At 40.8% G+C, this 15,006-nt stretch overlaps 1 protein-coding gene across 1 annotated transcript in view; it reads left to right on the top strand.

The window, feature by feature from the left end:
- SATB1 (SATB homeobox 1) overlaps positions 1-15,006 on the top strand; it is a 77,507-nt gene that overhangs the window by 38,309 nt on the left and 24,192 nt on the right. The window contains exons 8-9 of the mRNA XM_054384871.1: positions 1,375-1,587; positions 11,201-11,356. Of these exons, the coding sequence (XP_054240846.1) occupies positions 1,375-1,587; positions 11,201-11,356 (369 nt within the window). The remainder of the gene's footprint in view (positions 1-1,374; positions 1,588-11,200; positions 11,357-15,006) is intronic.

Raw genomic sequence — 15,006 nt, 5'->3', positions numbered from 1 at the left:
TTTTGCCTGTTAATTCATTTATTTACCTTCTGAGTAGTTTCTGCCTGAATATTAGGAAAGAGGAGAAATGAATAGTGGGAAGAAAGTATCCCACATGATTAGGATTTTTTTTTCAATATTCCTCCAGATTATTCTTCCTGCTTAGTGCTGGAATGACTGTATTTGCCATCCCATACCTCTCTTATGTGTGCAGGCACAGACAGGGCCATGATGACCACACTGGCCTCAGTGCAGTGGTATGCATCTCTGCCCTCATTGCCCATGAGAGGTGGATGTGTGATGGGGCACATGCAGAGCTCAGAGGCACACTGCATGGACTCTGACCCTGCCTAGGCACAGCTACCTGGGAGAAGTGGCTTTGCACCTTTATAAGAACCTCCTGCCTGACAGGATAGGAACTTTGAGAGAGGTGACAGCATCCATAGGTGCTGTCAGCATCAGCTTTACTGAGAAATGAGATGAAATGACTATGTAGGAGACCTGGTGTGGTGTGTACAAGCTGCTAGTGGCATGCTATCACCTGCAGCCTACCCACTTCTGTCTTGCTGCTATGGATGCCCAGTGTGCTTTTTTTCTTCTTATTCCTCAGTGCTCACTTCTGTCTATCATTGCTGGACTCTGGAGGTAGTCAAAGCACAACCGTGGTAAATGGACTTAGGAAACAGGACCTGAACAGCAGGTGCTCAAATATGTAGCCCAAGCAGTGGACTGGGTGACAGTTTGGGTTGTCCTGGTGAAGAGAAATGGGACTGTGGGAGTAGGAGGATGGTGAGAAAGGGGGAGAATTCCATAATAAATTTCCTCATTTCACTCCAATATGCAACCCTCAAAGTACTGAGTTGAAAAAAAACACAGCCCTGAGTCAACTGAGCAGTACTTTTGTACCATGGTGAGTTTGTCTCAGATTAGTTGTGAAATATCACTTCCTTTCAAAGAGCTGTTCAAGTTGCTAGAATTGTGGAAAGTAATTTTTTTTTAGGTTGGGTATGCATTTTGCCTGGGAAGCCTGAGGACACCCCAGTGTCATGCCTCTGAACTCTCTGTATTTCACTTGCTCTTAACATCTTGTGATTGTCGGTCGACTGTGAAAAATTTCATGGCAAGTTAAGCCAGTGAAAGGAAGGAGACCTGGTAGGCAGGTTCAGTTTATGGCTTATGTAAAACAGATACTTAATAAAATTAAGGGTACAACACAGGCTCAGCATTAATCCATTCCTGTGTGGAGTGAATAGTGCATTTGCTGTTCTCAGCCTAGTGTAAAGAGGACAGAGCACTGATGAGCAGCAGCTTTGCAGAGTGTGGTTTTGCAGGCACTCCCCCGGACTAACTCTGCAGCGTATTTTTGTTTTGTTTGTTTTGCTTCCCTCCTTACAGGGCTTGCTCTCAGAAATCCTCCGAAAGGAAGAGGATCCCAAGACTGCCTCGCAGTCCTTACTGGTAAATCTTCGGGCTATGCAGAACTTCTTGCAGCTGCCAGAAGCTGAGCGAGATCGAATTTACCAGGACGAGAGGGAAAGGAGCTTGAACGCAGCCTCTGCCATGGGCCCTGCACCGCTCATAAGCACACCGCCCACCCGGCCTCCACAAGTAAACCACTCTCTGTGTCTCTCAGATTTGCTCATTGTGTTGTCTCCATGTTCTGCAGTGTGATGCCTTTCAGCAGAAGAAACCTTTCACTCTTGGGTTTGTAAACACCCGTGGAATCATTTGCAGTGCGCATCACAAGTTGCATTGAAGAAATAGGATGCTGATAGGAGCAGTTTATTACTACCTATTATATATTTTAAAGATAATTTCTATCCATTTATGCCCCTACAGAGGTTTTGTTTGGGTTTTTTTGTTTGTTTGTTTGGGTTTGGTTTTGGTTTGGTTTTTTTTTTTTTTTGCTTGTTTTGTAGAAATACAAGCTCTAGTGGCCTGGAAGAGATTGACTTTTAGCTGTCTTTACTGGCCTGGAAGATGTTGAGTTCTAGCTGTCTTTACTGACCTGGAAGATGTTGAGTTCTAGCTGTCTTTTACTGGCCTGGAAAATGTTGAGTTCTAGCTGTCTTTACTGGCCTGGAAGATGCTGAGTTGTAGCTATTTTTACTGGCCTGGAAGATGTTGAGTTCTAGCTGTCTTCACTGGCCTGGAAGCTGTTGAGTTCTAGCTGTCTTTACTGGCCTGGAAGATGTTGAGTTCTAGCTGTCTTATTTTTTTTTTTTTTACTTCCTATAATTCTCAGGTATTGTTTTTTAATGTTAGAAATTCATGTAGGAATTTGGAAGGATTTGGACCAAAACTGGGAATGAAAGCAGAAATATGAGTGCATCACATTGCCTTAAAAATTAGCTCCAGAAAGTCGAATAGGCAAAACTAAATGGATAGGGGAAAGAAGACTCCATCCCTGAATGCTGGGCATGCTTTCACCAGGTTGAGCTGCTGACAAGTGGATAACATAACAGGCTTGCTACATCCATCGTTCTGAAAGGTCTGAGTATGGTCATTAAAGCTTCCTTTACTGTTTGTTCAAATGAAACTCCTGTTCATTTCTGTAAAATCTAGTGGCACTATTGGTTTAATTCTCCCCAAATGATAATGTTTGATACAGAGTGGGATGAAGAAATTCAGTGGGTTTTAGTCATGTGTCTATCAAGGAAACTGATGGAGGTTTTTAGGGTACATGAGAAACACAGGTGTTGAGCCATAGGAATGCAAAGGATTTCCACAAAGGAGAGATGTGGTTGTGAATGAGACACTCCAAAAAACCTCTATCTTCTCTGAAATATTCTGCATTGCTGTGGCTCAGGGTTGTACCTGTCCTGTTGTGAAGGACAAAACAAACAGATCTACTGATTGCTCTGGCAGGGTGGTTGGACGGGATGATCTGTTGAGGTCCCTTCCAGCCCCTAAGATTGATTCTGTGATTCTGTGATATGGGGTCTGCAGATCACACTGCATGCACAGCCCGGATACACAGCAAAGCTTTGGGCTTGTGGGAATTTTGCAATGGTTGAGTGTATAAACACAGAGCAGTTTTTTTGCTAACCTGGCTTAGACTTGTGCCTATGACTATATTCCCTGCCCTTTCTGAATGCTATGCATTCCTTGAGATTATTTTTCTAGTTCTCCTGCAGCTAATGGATACTAAGGACAGCACTAAAGTAATAACAAAATTGGAGGGAAAGGGAGGACAGAAGATCACTGTGACCTACTGCAGGACGTTTCACATGAAGGGGGAAAAAAATAGCAGAAAGAACAGACTGTGCTAATGGTCTAATTTAGTTACCATTAACTGAATTTAGTCTGTAAAATCCACTATAGATATTCTTCAAGATAAAGGATGGGAAACTATTTACATAGTAAGGCTTTAGTGGGAAATAGTTACATACAGATAACTGTGTTTAAAATAACCTTTGAGTTTGTTTTAATATCTGTCCCTGCTCCCACAGCCCAGGTAATTCAGAACAAAGGCTAACTCTCCTTCTTAACTTATCTCTTTCTGCCAAGGTAATGTCTCACTCTGTCTCAAGTGGTCTTGGGCAATTTCACAGCTAAAGAACAGAGTTAATTACAGGACCTTCCAGAAGGATGTCAAGTCAGAGGTAGTCCTTGTATTGGTTTTAATTCACACTTTGAACTGTATAAATCCCTTGCAGCCAGGAAGAAAGTGAGACTTAGGGGTTTTCTTAACTAAAGGTACTGTACATCCAAATTTAGGGGGCGGGGGCAAGGGGAATCTGTCTGCCTCTGCTGTGTTCTTGTTCGTAATTACATTTCTTCTTCTTCTTCTTTTATTTTTTTTTTTTTTTAGTGGGAGTCAGGAGTATGGTTAACCCAATTGCAACAGTTCAAAATGGAAATGGCATATGGTTTTGTTTTGATCCTTTTCAAAATGAAAACTGCTTTACAAGTAAACCTTACAGGCTAATACTTGAGCTCTACAGGGCAAACCAGTTGATTTTCTAGTTGTGATATTGTTTGCTGGCATTCAGCAAAACATAGGCACTTTACCAAGTGGATGGATTGAGGATGCAGAAGCCTCTTTAAGTTAGGATTCTGTGCAACCTTTTTACTTGTTGCCACAGTTACCCACCTATAAACACGTGTGACACTTGCCACCTGCTACTAAGTGCTCAGAGCCCTAAGTTTTACAGTTTAAATGCCTGTGTTGGTGCCATAAAGACAGTACTTAATGTTATAAATAATAATAATTCTAATTGTTGCACTGGCAAGTAAGACTTCACAAATCATAGCAGAAAGAAATGATATTCAGGATACTGCAAAGTTATTAATGCATGGTATTACTATGATATCCCCCACCTCCCAAATGACCTCAGTTTATTGGATGTTTGATACTAAGGAAATAAAGCTACTAGCATCTATACTACTGAATTTATCATAAGCAATTATTTAAAGTTCACTCTACAGGAATGAAGCATAATATGTTTCTAGCTTAGCTATGAGCCTCTTAGATAACTACTGAAAGGCAAAGCAAACCTTTTATCCTGACAACAGAATTTACTCAAGAGCCAACATACTTAATATTAAATCTTCAGACCAGTGTAGCATTTGAAACAATTAAACTATGAAACCATGAAAAATGGGAGCTAATGTGCCACACATGAAGGTTTATTTTGCAATTGCAAGTTATCAGTTTCGGAAGGATGTGAAAATAAACATCCTGAAAAGGATCTATTTTGCATTTTTGTGTTGCCAACTGGTGGCCAGACAGTAGAGCAGACTTAACCATTTAGCATCTGAGTTTGCTCTGTGTGAATTGTGCATACTGTAGTGTGCACAAACAGAAAGTGTGACCTCAGAGGTCTGATAGAGTAGTAGGAACTCGCCAAGCATAAACCCTGGTGCTTGAATTAGAAGGAACTGTGTGGAATTTATCTCATTTTTACAGCATTCTTACTAGTTGCTACTTGAGCTAATGTGGCTGGATTGCTTCCAATTCTTTTCTGAAATCCTTTAAGAAGCTCTTTGTCCCATTTAGTGCTCCCTTTCTCTCTTACTTAAACAAAAAAGCAAAATCTTACTTTTTAAAAATTTTTTTTAATTGAAATCATTAGCTCCTAATGCATAGGCTTTTGGGAAGTGTGTATAGCCCTCTAAGCTGGTCAAGTTGTAAAAGTCTGCTGCTGTTTTCCACACTGGTGGACTGAGTGCAAGGAGACAGTACTGGTACACAAGAACTTTTCACCTCCTGGGGCTCTTTTCTGAGGTAGTGGAGTTTGTAAATATTAGTATCTCCAACAGGTAGGTACTGCATGGAGACAGAGTTTAACGTTTCCAAGCTCTAAGGAAGAAAATTTGGCCCTTTTTCATTCTCTTTCTTCTATTAATTTATTTTTACTTTTCTACACCTTCATCTTGCAGATCACCACACAGAAGTCCTTTCTGGATATCACTAAGTCAAGGGTCAGAGGATGAGTCTGTTACATGTTGTGTGGGAACAAGAGATACTTGAGAGGATGCTGAGTGTGGAATGATGTTCAGGGTGGATGGAGTTCCCCACGGAGGCATTAGGGACAGCCTCACCCTCTTATCAGGACAGTTCAGGATGTGGGAAACGAGGACTCCATCTTCCCCTCAAGTTGTACTAAGAAAGAGAGAGACAAGTGACCAAGTCACAGATTTTGTTTTCAAAAATATTCTAGTTAAAACTCATTAGCCATCCTGCAGTTGTGAGCACTTCCTTCTCAGCAGAGGCGTTTCAGCAGAGCTGAGGAAGAAATCCTTGCTGACACTCATATTTCCCAAACAAATTTGTGCTAACTCTTGGGACACATCATCATCCTGTATGAAAACAGAATATGTGTAACATCAAGAGCAGAATGTAATATTAACAAAGCATCTTGGAAGAAGTATCCTCAAATCTTGCATGAGTCATTATTCTGGGTACTCAGCTGACAAAATCTCTCATTTTCATAAATACAATCCTGGCCTCCCCCTGACTAAATATCACAGAATCCCAGAAATATTCAGGTTGGAAAAGATCCTCAGGATCACCAAGTCCAACCCAGAACCCTACTCCAAATTACAGTTCCTTTGTGCCAAAGGAATTTCCGTTTGGGTCCAATGATAGGATGTTACTCTGAAAGACTGGTCTTGGGAACACTGCTTTGCTGGTGTTTGAGGACCAGTGATTTGCTATCAGCATGAGGAGAAACTTCTTTACAGTGAGGGTGACAGAGTCCTGGAACAGGCTGCCCAGGGGGGTTGTGGAGTCTCCTTCTCTGGAGACTTTCAAAACCCACCTGGATGCATTCCTGTGTGGACTACCCTGGGTGATCCTGCTTTGGCCAGGGGGGTTTGGACCCAATGATCTCTGGAGTTCCTTTCCAATCTCTAATGTACTGTGATACTGTAAGGATCTCTGGATAACTCCAGCTCCCATGAATTTTGACAGCAGAGCCCTGGAGTTCAAACATGCACACATACCCCCACCCCACCCTGTGCATCACCACCATCAACATTTGTATTTTTAGGCCTGCAAAATTGGAGATTTAGGTCGATAGTCTTTGTGGCAAGTTGTATTTTAATGAAAGCAAAAATGACCAAAAAGCAACCCTCTCACCACTCTGCCCCCCTCCAAAAACCACTGTAGAAGAGAGTTAATGGAAACTCCGACATTTAACTATAACTGCGCTTCCAGGCGCCACTGCAGTAATGGAGTAGTAAACTTTGTCCTGATAAAAGCTGTTCTGAAAGCAACAGCATTTATTGTACCTCCTGTGCTATTTGCAGAGCAGAACTGAAAAGTAGTTTGTTTTGCCTGGAATGAACTACTTTATGAATTTTAATGTACGATGTAATATTAAAAGCTAAACCAGGATTAAAGAAGATTTTTTTTTTTTTTTGTTCCCAAGCTAAAACAGTACTTAGGAGAATGTGTTATAAAAGATTTTTTTTGTTGTTGTTTCAGTTTTGATGGGGAAGAAATCAGCTTCCAGTTTTGTGAAAAACCTCTTCAGATTGGTTATTCCTCCTATAACAACCTGTCCTGCTTGGGAAAATTGAATTAGTCCAGAACTTCTTCCTACTGTAATCAGTCTTATTTGATGAGAACTTAACACCTGGGCAGGTCAGGAGGGATTGGATGTGTGGGTTGTTGTGTTGGGGTTTTTTTTTCAAGTGTTTTTAAAAGGCAAAATTGATTTGTGATAGGAAGATGACCAAACAACTTTCTTTTTTTCCTTGTGTTACATTTGCAAAATACTGTTCCCTTGTGTTTGCAAAATTTGGTTACTGTAAAAAAAACAAACAAACAAACAAGCAAAGCCTCCAAAATAAACAAGCAAATTAGCTGATCTGTGGTTTCACTCCTAAAGAGAAAATGTGGCTAAAGAGAAAAGTGCAGGTGGGAGGTTGTGCTAAAGCGTGGATGAAACGAGAGATTATGTTTTGGTTTGGTTTTCTCTCCAAAATGAATACTTTCTCCACCTCCTCTCTCAAGTCCTGAGGTTGCACTGTTGAGGACTTTTTGTTTTCTGTTTTGGTTTTGTTTTTTTTTTTTTTTTTTTTTGAGGAGGAGGGTGTTTTTTCAACCCAGCTTCAACCAGCCTGTCTCTTGAACTCAATTCTAAATTCAATACAACAACCAAGATGCTTGCTATGTATAAATTATGAGGAGTTTTATGTATGGATATTCTCCAAGAGGTTCATTAGCATTATTGCATGGAATTCATCAGACCAGAGCAGACCAATGGTCCATCTAGTCCAGCCACAGTCTATTCCTGATCTTTGAAGAGAAATTATGAAGCTATAGCAGAAAATTTTTATATACTTGGTCAATGATGTAAATTGGAGAGGTAGACAGTAAGGCTGAGAACAGCTCTTGATAATCCATGACCTCTCTCTCTATATATTTACAAACTTGATAACACATCATTTTGTAACTTCAGTACTTTTATTCTCCTGAAGTCCTTTGGGTTACTACAGCTTTTTGATGCAGATATTACCTGCACTAGATTCTATGGTCCTGCTCTGGCCAGGGGTTTGGACTTGAAGATCTACAGAGGTCCCTTCCAACCCCTAACATCCTGTGATTAGTCTTTTCTGTTGTTCACTTGTTAATTCAATATCAACAAAGGCAATAGGAGGTTTGTGTGTTTGTTTTAAACTGCAGTGACATATTAGATGAGTTTGTTGTATCTGTAAAAAGATAGCTGTGATTTGCTGGCTGGAATGAGGATTTTCAGTAATTCCCCTGGGTTAAATGCATATCCATACTAACTAGACATTGAAAAGTGTGGACCAAGATGCACAGTTTAAATTATATCTCTAGTTTGGTGTTTGATAATCTGGGTGTTCACAGCTCAGTTAAGTGTCTGAAGGGAGCCTACCAGAAAGCTGGAGAGGGACTTTTTAGAGTGTCAGGTAGTGATAGGACTAGGGGGAATGGAGCAAAAATAGAAATGGGGAGATTCAGATTGGATGTTAGGAAGAAATTCTTCACTGTGAGGATGGTGAGACACTGGAATAGGTTGCCTGGGGAGGTGGTAGAAGCCCCAGCCCAGGCTGGATGTGGCTCTGAGCCAGCTGATGTAGTGTGAGGTGTCCCTGCCCATGGCAGGGGGGTTGGAACTGGATGATCCTTGAGGTCCCTTCTAACCCTAACAATTCTATGATTCTAAGTGCTCTATGAAGTACCTCTCCAGTATGAAGCTGTCTTTTGAAGCTGAGTAGCAATCAGAAAGGCAGTGTGCTTGCAGAAAGGAGCCATTTTGATTAGGTTCACAAAAGCAAAGTGTTCTCTTCCCCAAAGATACTGTAGACTTCTGTATGCTAGCTGAATACCTCCATCTTCCCCTCAGAACCCTCAAAGATTATTTAAATGTTAGAAATATTTCTTTGGGAAGGACTGGAATAACTTTGCTGAAACTTAAACCAAAGGTTCAAGAAGGTGTGTGGACAAAACCATAACTTTTTGTATTTTCTAATTTAGCTTAGCCCCTATTTTTATAAGCAAGCAGAGAAGGCTTTTTGTTGTTATGTATTTAACAACTCCACTGGTTGTCAGTTATCTTTTATGGAGTCCTTCTCATTTGAAGGTTCTAAAATTGCCACTGATTTGTAATTTTCAAATGATTTCACTGTATGATGTTCAGGATATGCACCTGCTCTTATGGTCCCATGCTGATTTGCCAGTGTGAGACGTGGACTTTCCAGCTCTGCAGTGGGAAGAAGGGAGGTTCATGGTGCTGCTGCTTATGCTTCCCACTGCTGGGTGTCACAAATGTTTCTGAGCAGCTGTTGGCCCAGGCTTGGCTCTCCTCTACTGCAGTGTCACCTGTAAAATGTCACACTGCAGAAAAGGAAATGCCTCACTCTTCAGGTCGTGGCTGCAAAGTACCAGTTGTGTTCAGATGAAAGCAAATCACCTGATAAAAGTGCATGCCACATTCTGGGATTTTTCTTCAATTCCCTTGTCATTTAGAACTCCTGTTTTAGGGCACTAGGAAGGGCTAATGCCTCCCAGAATGAAGCAGGTGGAAATGTGTATGGAAGCCTTGTTCTTGGGGAGGTTCTTGCTGGTGAAACACCCCTTGCAGCTAGTGGGCATGTGGTGGCACAGCTCCTGGAACACACAAATCAGGCTCAGGAAAAGTGGCATGAACTTTCAGTTCCTAGGCTAGATTATTTTGGTTTGAAAGCTCTATGGAGGATAGTTAACACAAATTGAGCATCACATTTCTAGGGAAAAAAAAAAAAAAACAACAGATAATTTGCCTAGGTATGTCTCTCACCCAAACCCTTTGACTCTTATTGTCATGAGACCTGTGGCATATAAAAGCTCATAGAAAATGAGGTTAAAAGATGAATTATTGTGTTGTCATGATTTCCCTCTGAACCTCAAGGGACATTAGAACCCAGGAAAAGGCTGACTTACACTGATAGTGAAAGTGGGGGGGTTACACACATAATTAAGAGTAGGCTGAGTCACCCTCTGCAAGTGCCAAGGTCTGTCCCTTAGATTTAGAGGTAGCCTGACTGCCTAACTTAGACTGGACATGTATATTCTGAATAGCTAAATGAATTAATCTCTCAAGAACCTCAATATGAACAGCTGGCTTTGAAGTGAAATCTAAAGGTTTGATTCTGCATCATCACCTTGTGTGTTCTTGGCAGAAACCCAGCATTTCATTTCCTCTGGTCCACTTCAGGATTAGTGGTCCTTTATGTCTACTAATCTCTGAGAAGCACTGCAAGAATACCTGCTGAAGAAATGTTATCCTTGACTATTAAGAATATTGTAGGATAAGCTTGAGTACCTGCTGATTTTATTTTATTTTATTTATTTTTATTAATTTATTTTTGGGTACCTCTCAACTGATATTGCAGAAATTGCACTGTGACCTTGGTGAGATGATTCATGGTTGTTTGAAACATCATTTCCAGAGGATGAAGGAAAGAATAGTCTTCTGCACATCATGTCACTACTGATATGTTTTTTTATTCTTTCCCTTAACAATGCAGATGTGGTAGTGTAATCATTCTGTCTTGTTTTCATGTCTGTTGTGTTGTACTGTTGTTTTCTTTGTTTTTTTTTTTTTAACCTGGACTTCAAGAAGAATAAATATTTAATGTTACAAGTGAAGTACAACTAGAATTAACAGTTTTAAGAAAGCCCTATCTTGATTTCAGAAATGAATGGTTAAAATATGCATTATTCTAAGTTATCACTGTCTTAAAAGCAGCTTAAGAATTCAACTGATAATTTTTTTTAAAGTTATATCTAAAGCTACAGTTTTTCTATGTTATCATGCATGTGAGTGTACTAAACATGAGGCATGAATGAAGTTATATGTCAGTATTTTATTGCATTAGAGATTCTTCTACGCTGCTCTTAACAGTTTTCACACAATTTCAGTGGGGCAAAGAAATGATGTAAGGATTCAAAATTCTCCACAAGACTCTTTGACAGGTTCACACCTAATTTGTTTTATGATACTGAAATTCATAGTGGTCAGTTAATGATAACTCATATTTTAGATGCTCTCACCTATTACAGTGTGCTGAATTTTCCTCTATCCCAGGTGACTGAAGCACTGATAACTTACAATGCTGTAAGTCTCTGAAAGCTGAAAGAATATCAAAGCAAGACTGAATAAAAGGAATAAAATGGAGAGGGAACTGCTTGGGGAGGGAAAGAGAAAGAAAGAAAGAACTTTTTCATAATGAAATATGTCTTATCAAATATATTTTCTAGGTCAAAACTGCTACTATTGCTACTGAGAGGAATGGAAAAACAGAAAATAATTCCATGAACATTAATGCTTCCATTTACGACGAGATTCAGCAGGAAATGAAAAGAGCTAAGGTGTCTCAAGCACTGTTCGCAAAGGTTGCAGCAACCAAAAGCCAGGTAAGGTTCCCAAGGTGCAACAGACTTGCTGCCCTCTGTGACTGTTTCCCATCCCCCCCAGCTTTGATCTAGTTCTGTGTGAGTAATGAGTGGGTTGGCACACCAGCCCCATACCACAACTTGTAGCTCCTTGCTGAGTTTAGAGGTAACCTCTGGTTACCCTTCGCTAGGCAGGGTTGGGAGGCGGCTTCCCAAGCTGCCTCTCTCCTTCTTCCCACCTGTGAGATGCACCCATGGGCCTTGCACGGCTCAGAAAGCATCAGGTTCAGCAGATCTTGGCTGGTGTGGGCATGGGAAAGAGCTGTGTGGGTGAACTCTGTGTTTTTCTGCTGAATTCATCTTCAGACTTTGGTGTTTTGGAATCACGTGTGCTGCAGTGGCACTTGCTGAGCTCTTGGGGTTGTGAAAATATTTAGTCAGGCCCACTGGTGAGGCTGTGCATGGGAGTTGATGCAGCACTATCCACATCAAAAGCAACAACAAAACCCCCAACAAATTACCATTATGCAAGCTACATCTGAGAACACACGTATGATGTCTATGGAGGATGCTGGCTGCTTGGTTACCTGCCTGCAGATATTGCATATTGAGATTGAAGCCTTGGTTGTATGGTTCTCCATGAGGGTGGTAAGACACTGGAACAGGTTGTCCAGGGAGGTGGTAGAAGCCACATCCCTGGAGGTTTTTGCAGCCAGGCTGAATGTGAGTCTGAGCAACCTGCTGTAGTGTGAGGTGTCCCTGCCTATGGCAGGGGGGTTGGAACTGGATGATCTTTGAGATCCCTTCCAACCCTGACAATTCTATGATTCTATAATAAAGTGATTTTGATATAAAAGATGATTCTTTGCCTTCACAGAGCTCTCATTCAACATGGTTTTGGTCCGTTTAAGCAGACTTAAGTGCACTTTTTTGCACAACTGCAGCCTCAGCCAGTGGTACCTAGGTACACGATTGCAGGGTCCTCCGTGGCTTTATTCTGCTATATGGAAAGAAACAGTAGGGTGAAGTAAAGCAACTTCTTTAAAGCACACACACAAAAAAAAGCTGTTTGGGGTAATATATGGCTCAGCCTTATAGAGGGAAAAAAATGTCTTCTGGGTGCAATAGAAGTTAATTTATTTTTGTGTGATAACCTAATTGATGGTGTCTTGTTCTGACAGAAGGAGCGGCAGCTCTACCCTGATAGATTTCCGATCTGATGTGAGTTGTCCCTGCCCATGGCAGGGGGGTTGGAACTGGATGATCCTTGAGGTCCCTTCCAGCCCTAACAATTCTATGATTCTATTCTGTTTTGTTTGGTTGAAGAATTTCTGTTGAGTGGCAAGAGAGGGAAACGAGCAAGCGCTTGTTAGGTGTGGTTATCGTAAGTGACATGGCTTCTGAGAAAGATAACCAGAGTGTGCAAAAGCATTGATTTAAGTGAGAATGTACTGGGAAAGTTAAGTAAAGGAAAACCAGGAAAATGGGAAAGACTAGAACTATGATTATGCCAACACTTGAAAGAAATGCTGAAGTCTTGCTCTGCAACGCTTTTGCTAATGCTTGCAATGTTGAATTTTCATGTTAGATTAAATGTTAAGTCCTCTTAGTCTCTGTTCCTTTACTTTTCTAAGATTGCTTCATAGGAAAATATAGCACCTTCCAGGAAAGGCTGATGATGATCAGTTAGACTAATGATTCTTCAGCCATCAGCATTTTAGCACGGGTTTTCTTTTCAACAGTCTTTAACTTTTGACTTCTGCCTCGTTCACATGTTGGAGTTTACTGCCTTTCATGGTACAGAAAGGATGCTGTCTCTTAACTTATATGCTGCAAGGAGCATTTAAAGAGATATTTTGGAAATGTTATATCAAAATGATTAAACTCAAGCTGTGGACTGTAAAAATTACAGCTTTATAGGCCACATGCCTGCCTACCCTTCAATCACTGTCAAAGTGATAATTTCTACAATAATATGTTTCTTTTATTGTGGGATTCTAAACACCAAGTGCTGTTTAAACATTAAACTGAATTGTTTATGTTAGTGCTGCACTCAGTGTGTCATACATCAGGCCACTATAATCTCCCATGGAATGTAAAAATTCTGTCATGAATCATGGCTTGTATATCAGAAATTACTGTAATTTTGATTGGAAATTACAGGGCTCTTGAAATGTTTCTAATTATGATAGAATGTTACAGCAGCTTCCAACCTGTGTGCTCCTCAGATGTCTTTATTCACATGTCAAGACTTGGGGTTAGAAAACTGTTTTTTATACACCTTCCCCTTTCCAGCGCAGTGCTCCACAAACCCAAGGTATGAAGCCAGTCTATCAGTCCACAAAATTGTGCTCTGCTCTGATTTGTGTGACAGTATGTTTATTTAAAGTGAATAGTCTTAAATTTTTTAGGCCAGGCAGCTCTTCCATTTCAGTCTTAAAAGGGGACATGTAATCAAGTGAAGCACGAAATCTACCCAAGGATGTAGTGCAGCTCTTTTAATGTATCGTTACAATGTTTAGATTCTTGTATCAGCTTTGCTACCATGTATAGAATACAAATAGTACAAACATGTAGTTCTTTTCCCTTTCATTGTGGGGATTATGCCTGTCTTCTCAGAAGTTCTTTTTCTCCTCAGTTTAAGCAATGCAAAAGTAATTTGTGTTGAACACGTTTCCAGGTCTATAGTTAGCCAAAGTGCCGCTTGTAGTAGCGAGCTGCTCCACAGAAGTAACCTCTTAGGTGAATGGAATGTTTTGGTTCTGCTTGAACCAGCTGGCTACTAGTCAACCAATTAATAAGCCAAGTATATTGAAGGAGATATTTGTGTTATAAAAAAGTCTGCAATGGAGCTTCTCAGTGATACAGAGAAATATTTCTCAGGGACAAAGAAGTCTCACTTGCACAAGAGCGAGGCTTGTTCAAAGGTTCTTTAAGAGAACCTCACTTGAGAGATGTACATTGTTGTTTGTTGGTTTGGTTTGTTTGATTTTAATTTGGTGATATTGGTTTCCTGCTCAGAACTGGAAATACTGGGATAATGACTTCCAGTTGTAGTGAAAAGTCTAGAGGAGACATATTGGAAAATGCTGTATTGGTTAACTGTTTTGTTAGAAACACTGAATCACACGTTGCTGCTCTTCTTTTGGATGTAAAAACTTGAATAACTCTTGAGTACTAGTCTCAGGTTATGGAATAAAACAGTATGCGACCTAAGCCAGCTCTGACAGTGGAAAGATTGTTGTTTGCTGCAGGGCCTTTTTATTTCGTTTTATTTTAAGGGGACTGATTTGAGCGAACATTAAATTGAGTGTCTAAGCAGCCAGCATCTGCAAGGTGGATGGGCTTGCCTGAGCCAGGAGACTGCAGTTAATGTTCTGCTGACTAGAGCACTTTGTACAGAAGAGCTATTAAACGATGCGCCTCAGAATTTTGTTTAGGTAGTGCCAAGGTAGGAACTGAGCATCTTCCCTTGTGATGTGTTAGTGCCTTTGGCAAGAGCTCAAGAGCTACCTGATTGACAGAGGACCATCATACAGACCTGATGCTTAACAAACCTGCTGGCTACAGGGACTCAGTGCAGCAGAGGTGATAGTGCAGGGGAAGGAAGGGTTGATGAGAGCAGGAAGAGGTTGCAGTGATGCTGGTGAGGTTGCGCTCTGGCTCAGGTG

Source organism: Indicator indicator, chromosome 11 (assembly GCF_027791375.1).
Source record: "Indicator indicator isolate 239-I01 chromosome 11, UM_Iind_1.1, whole genome shotgun sequence".
Classification (NCBI taxonomy): Eukaryota; Metazoa; Chordata; class Aves; order Piciformes; family Indicatoridae; genus Indicator; species Indicator indicator.
Note: the sequence above shows the minus strand (reverse complement) of the source record. Positions and strands in the feature narration are given on the sequence as shown.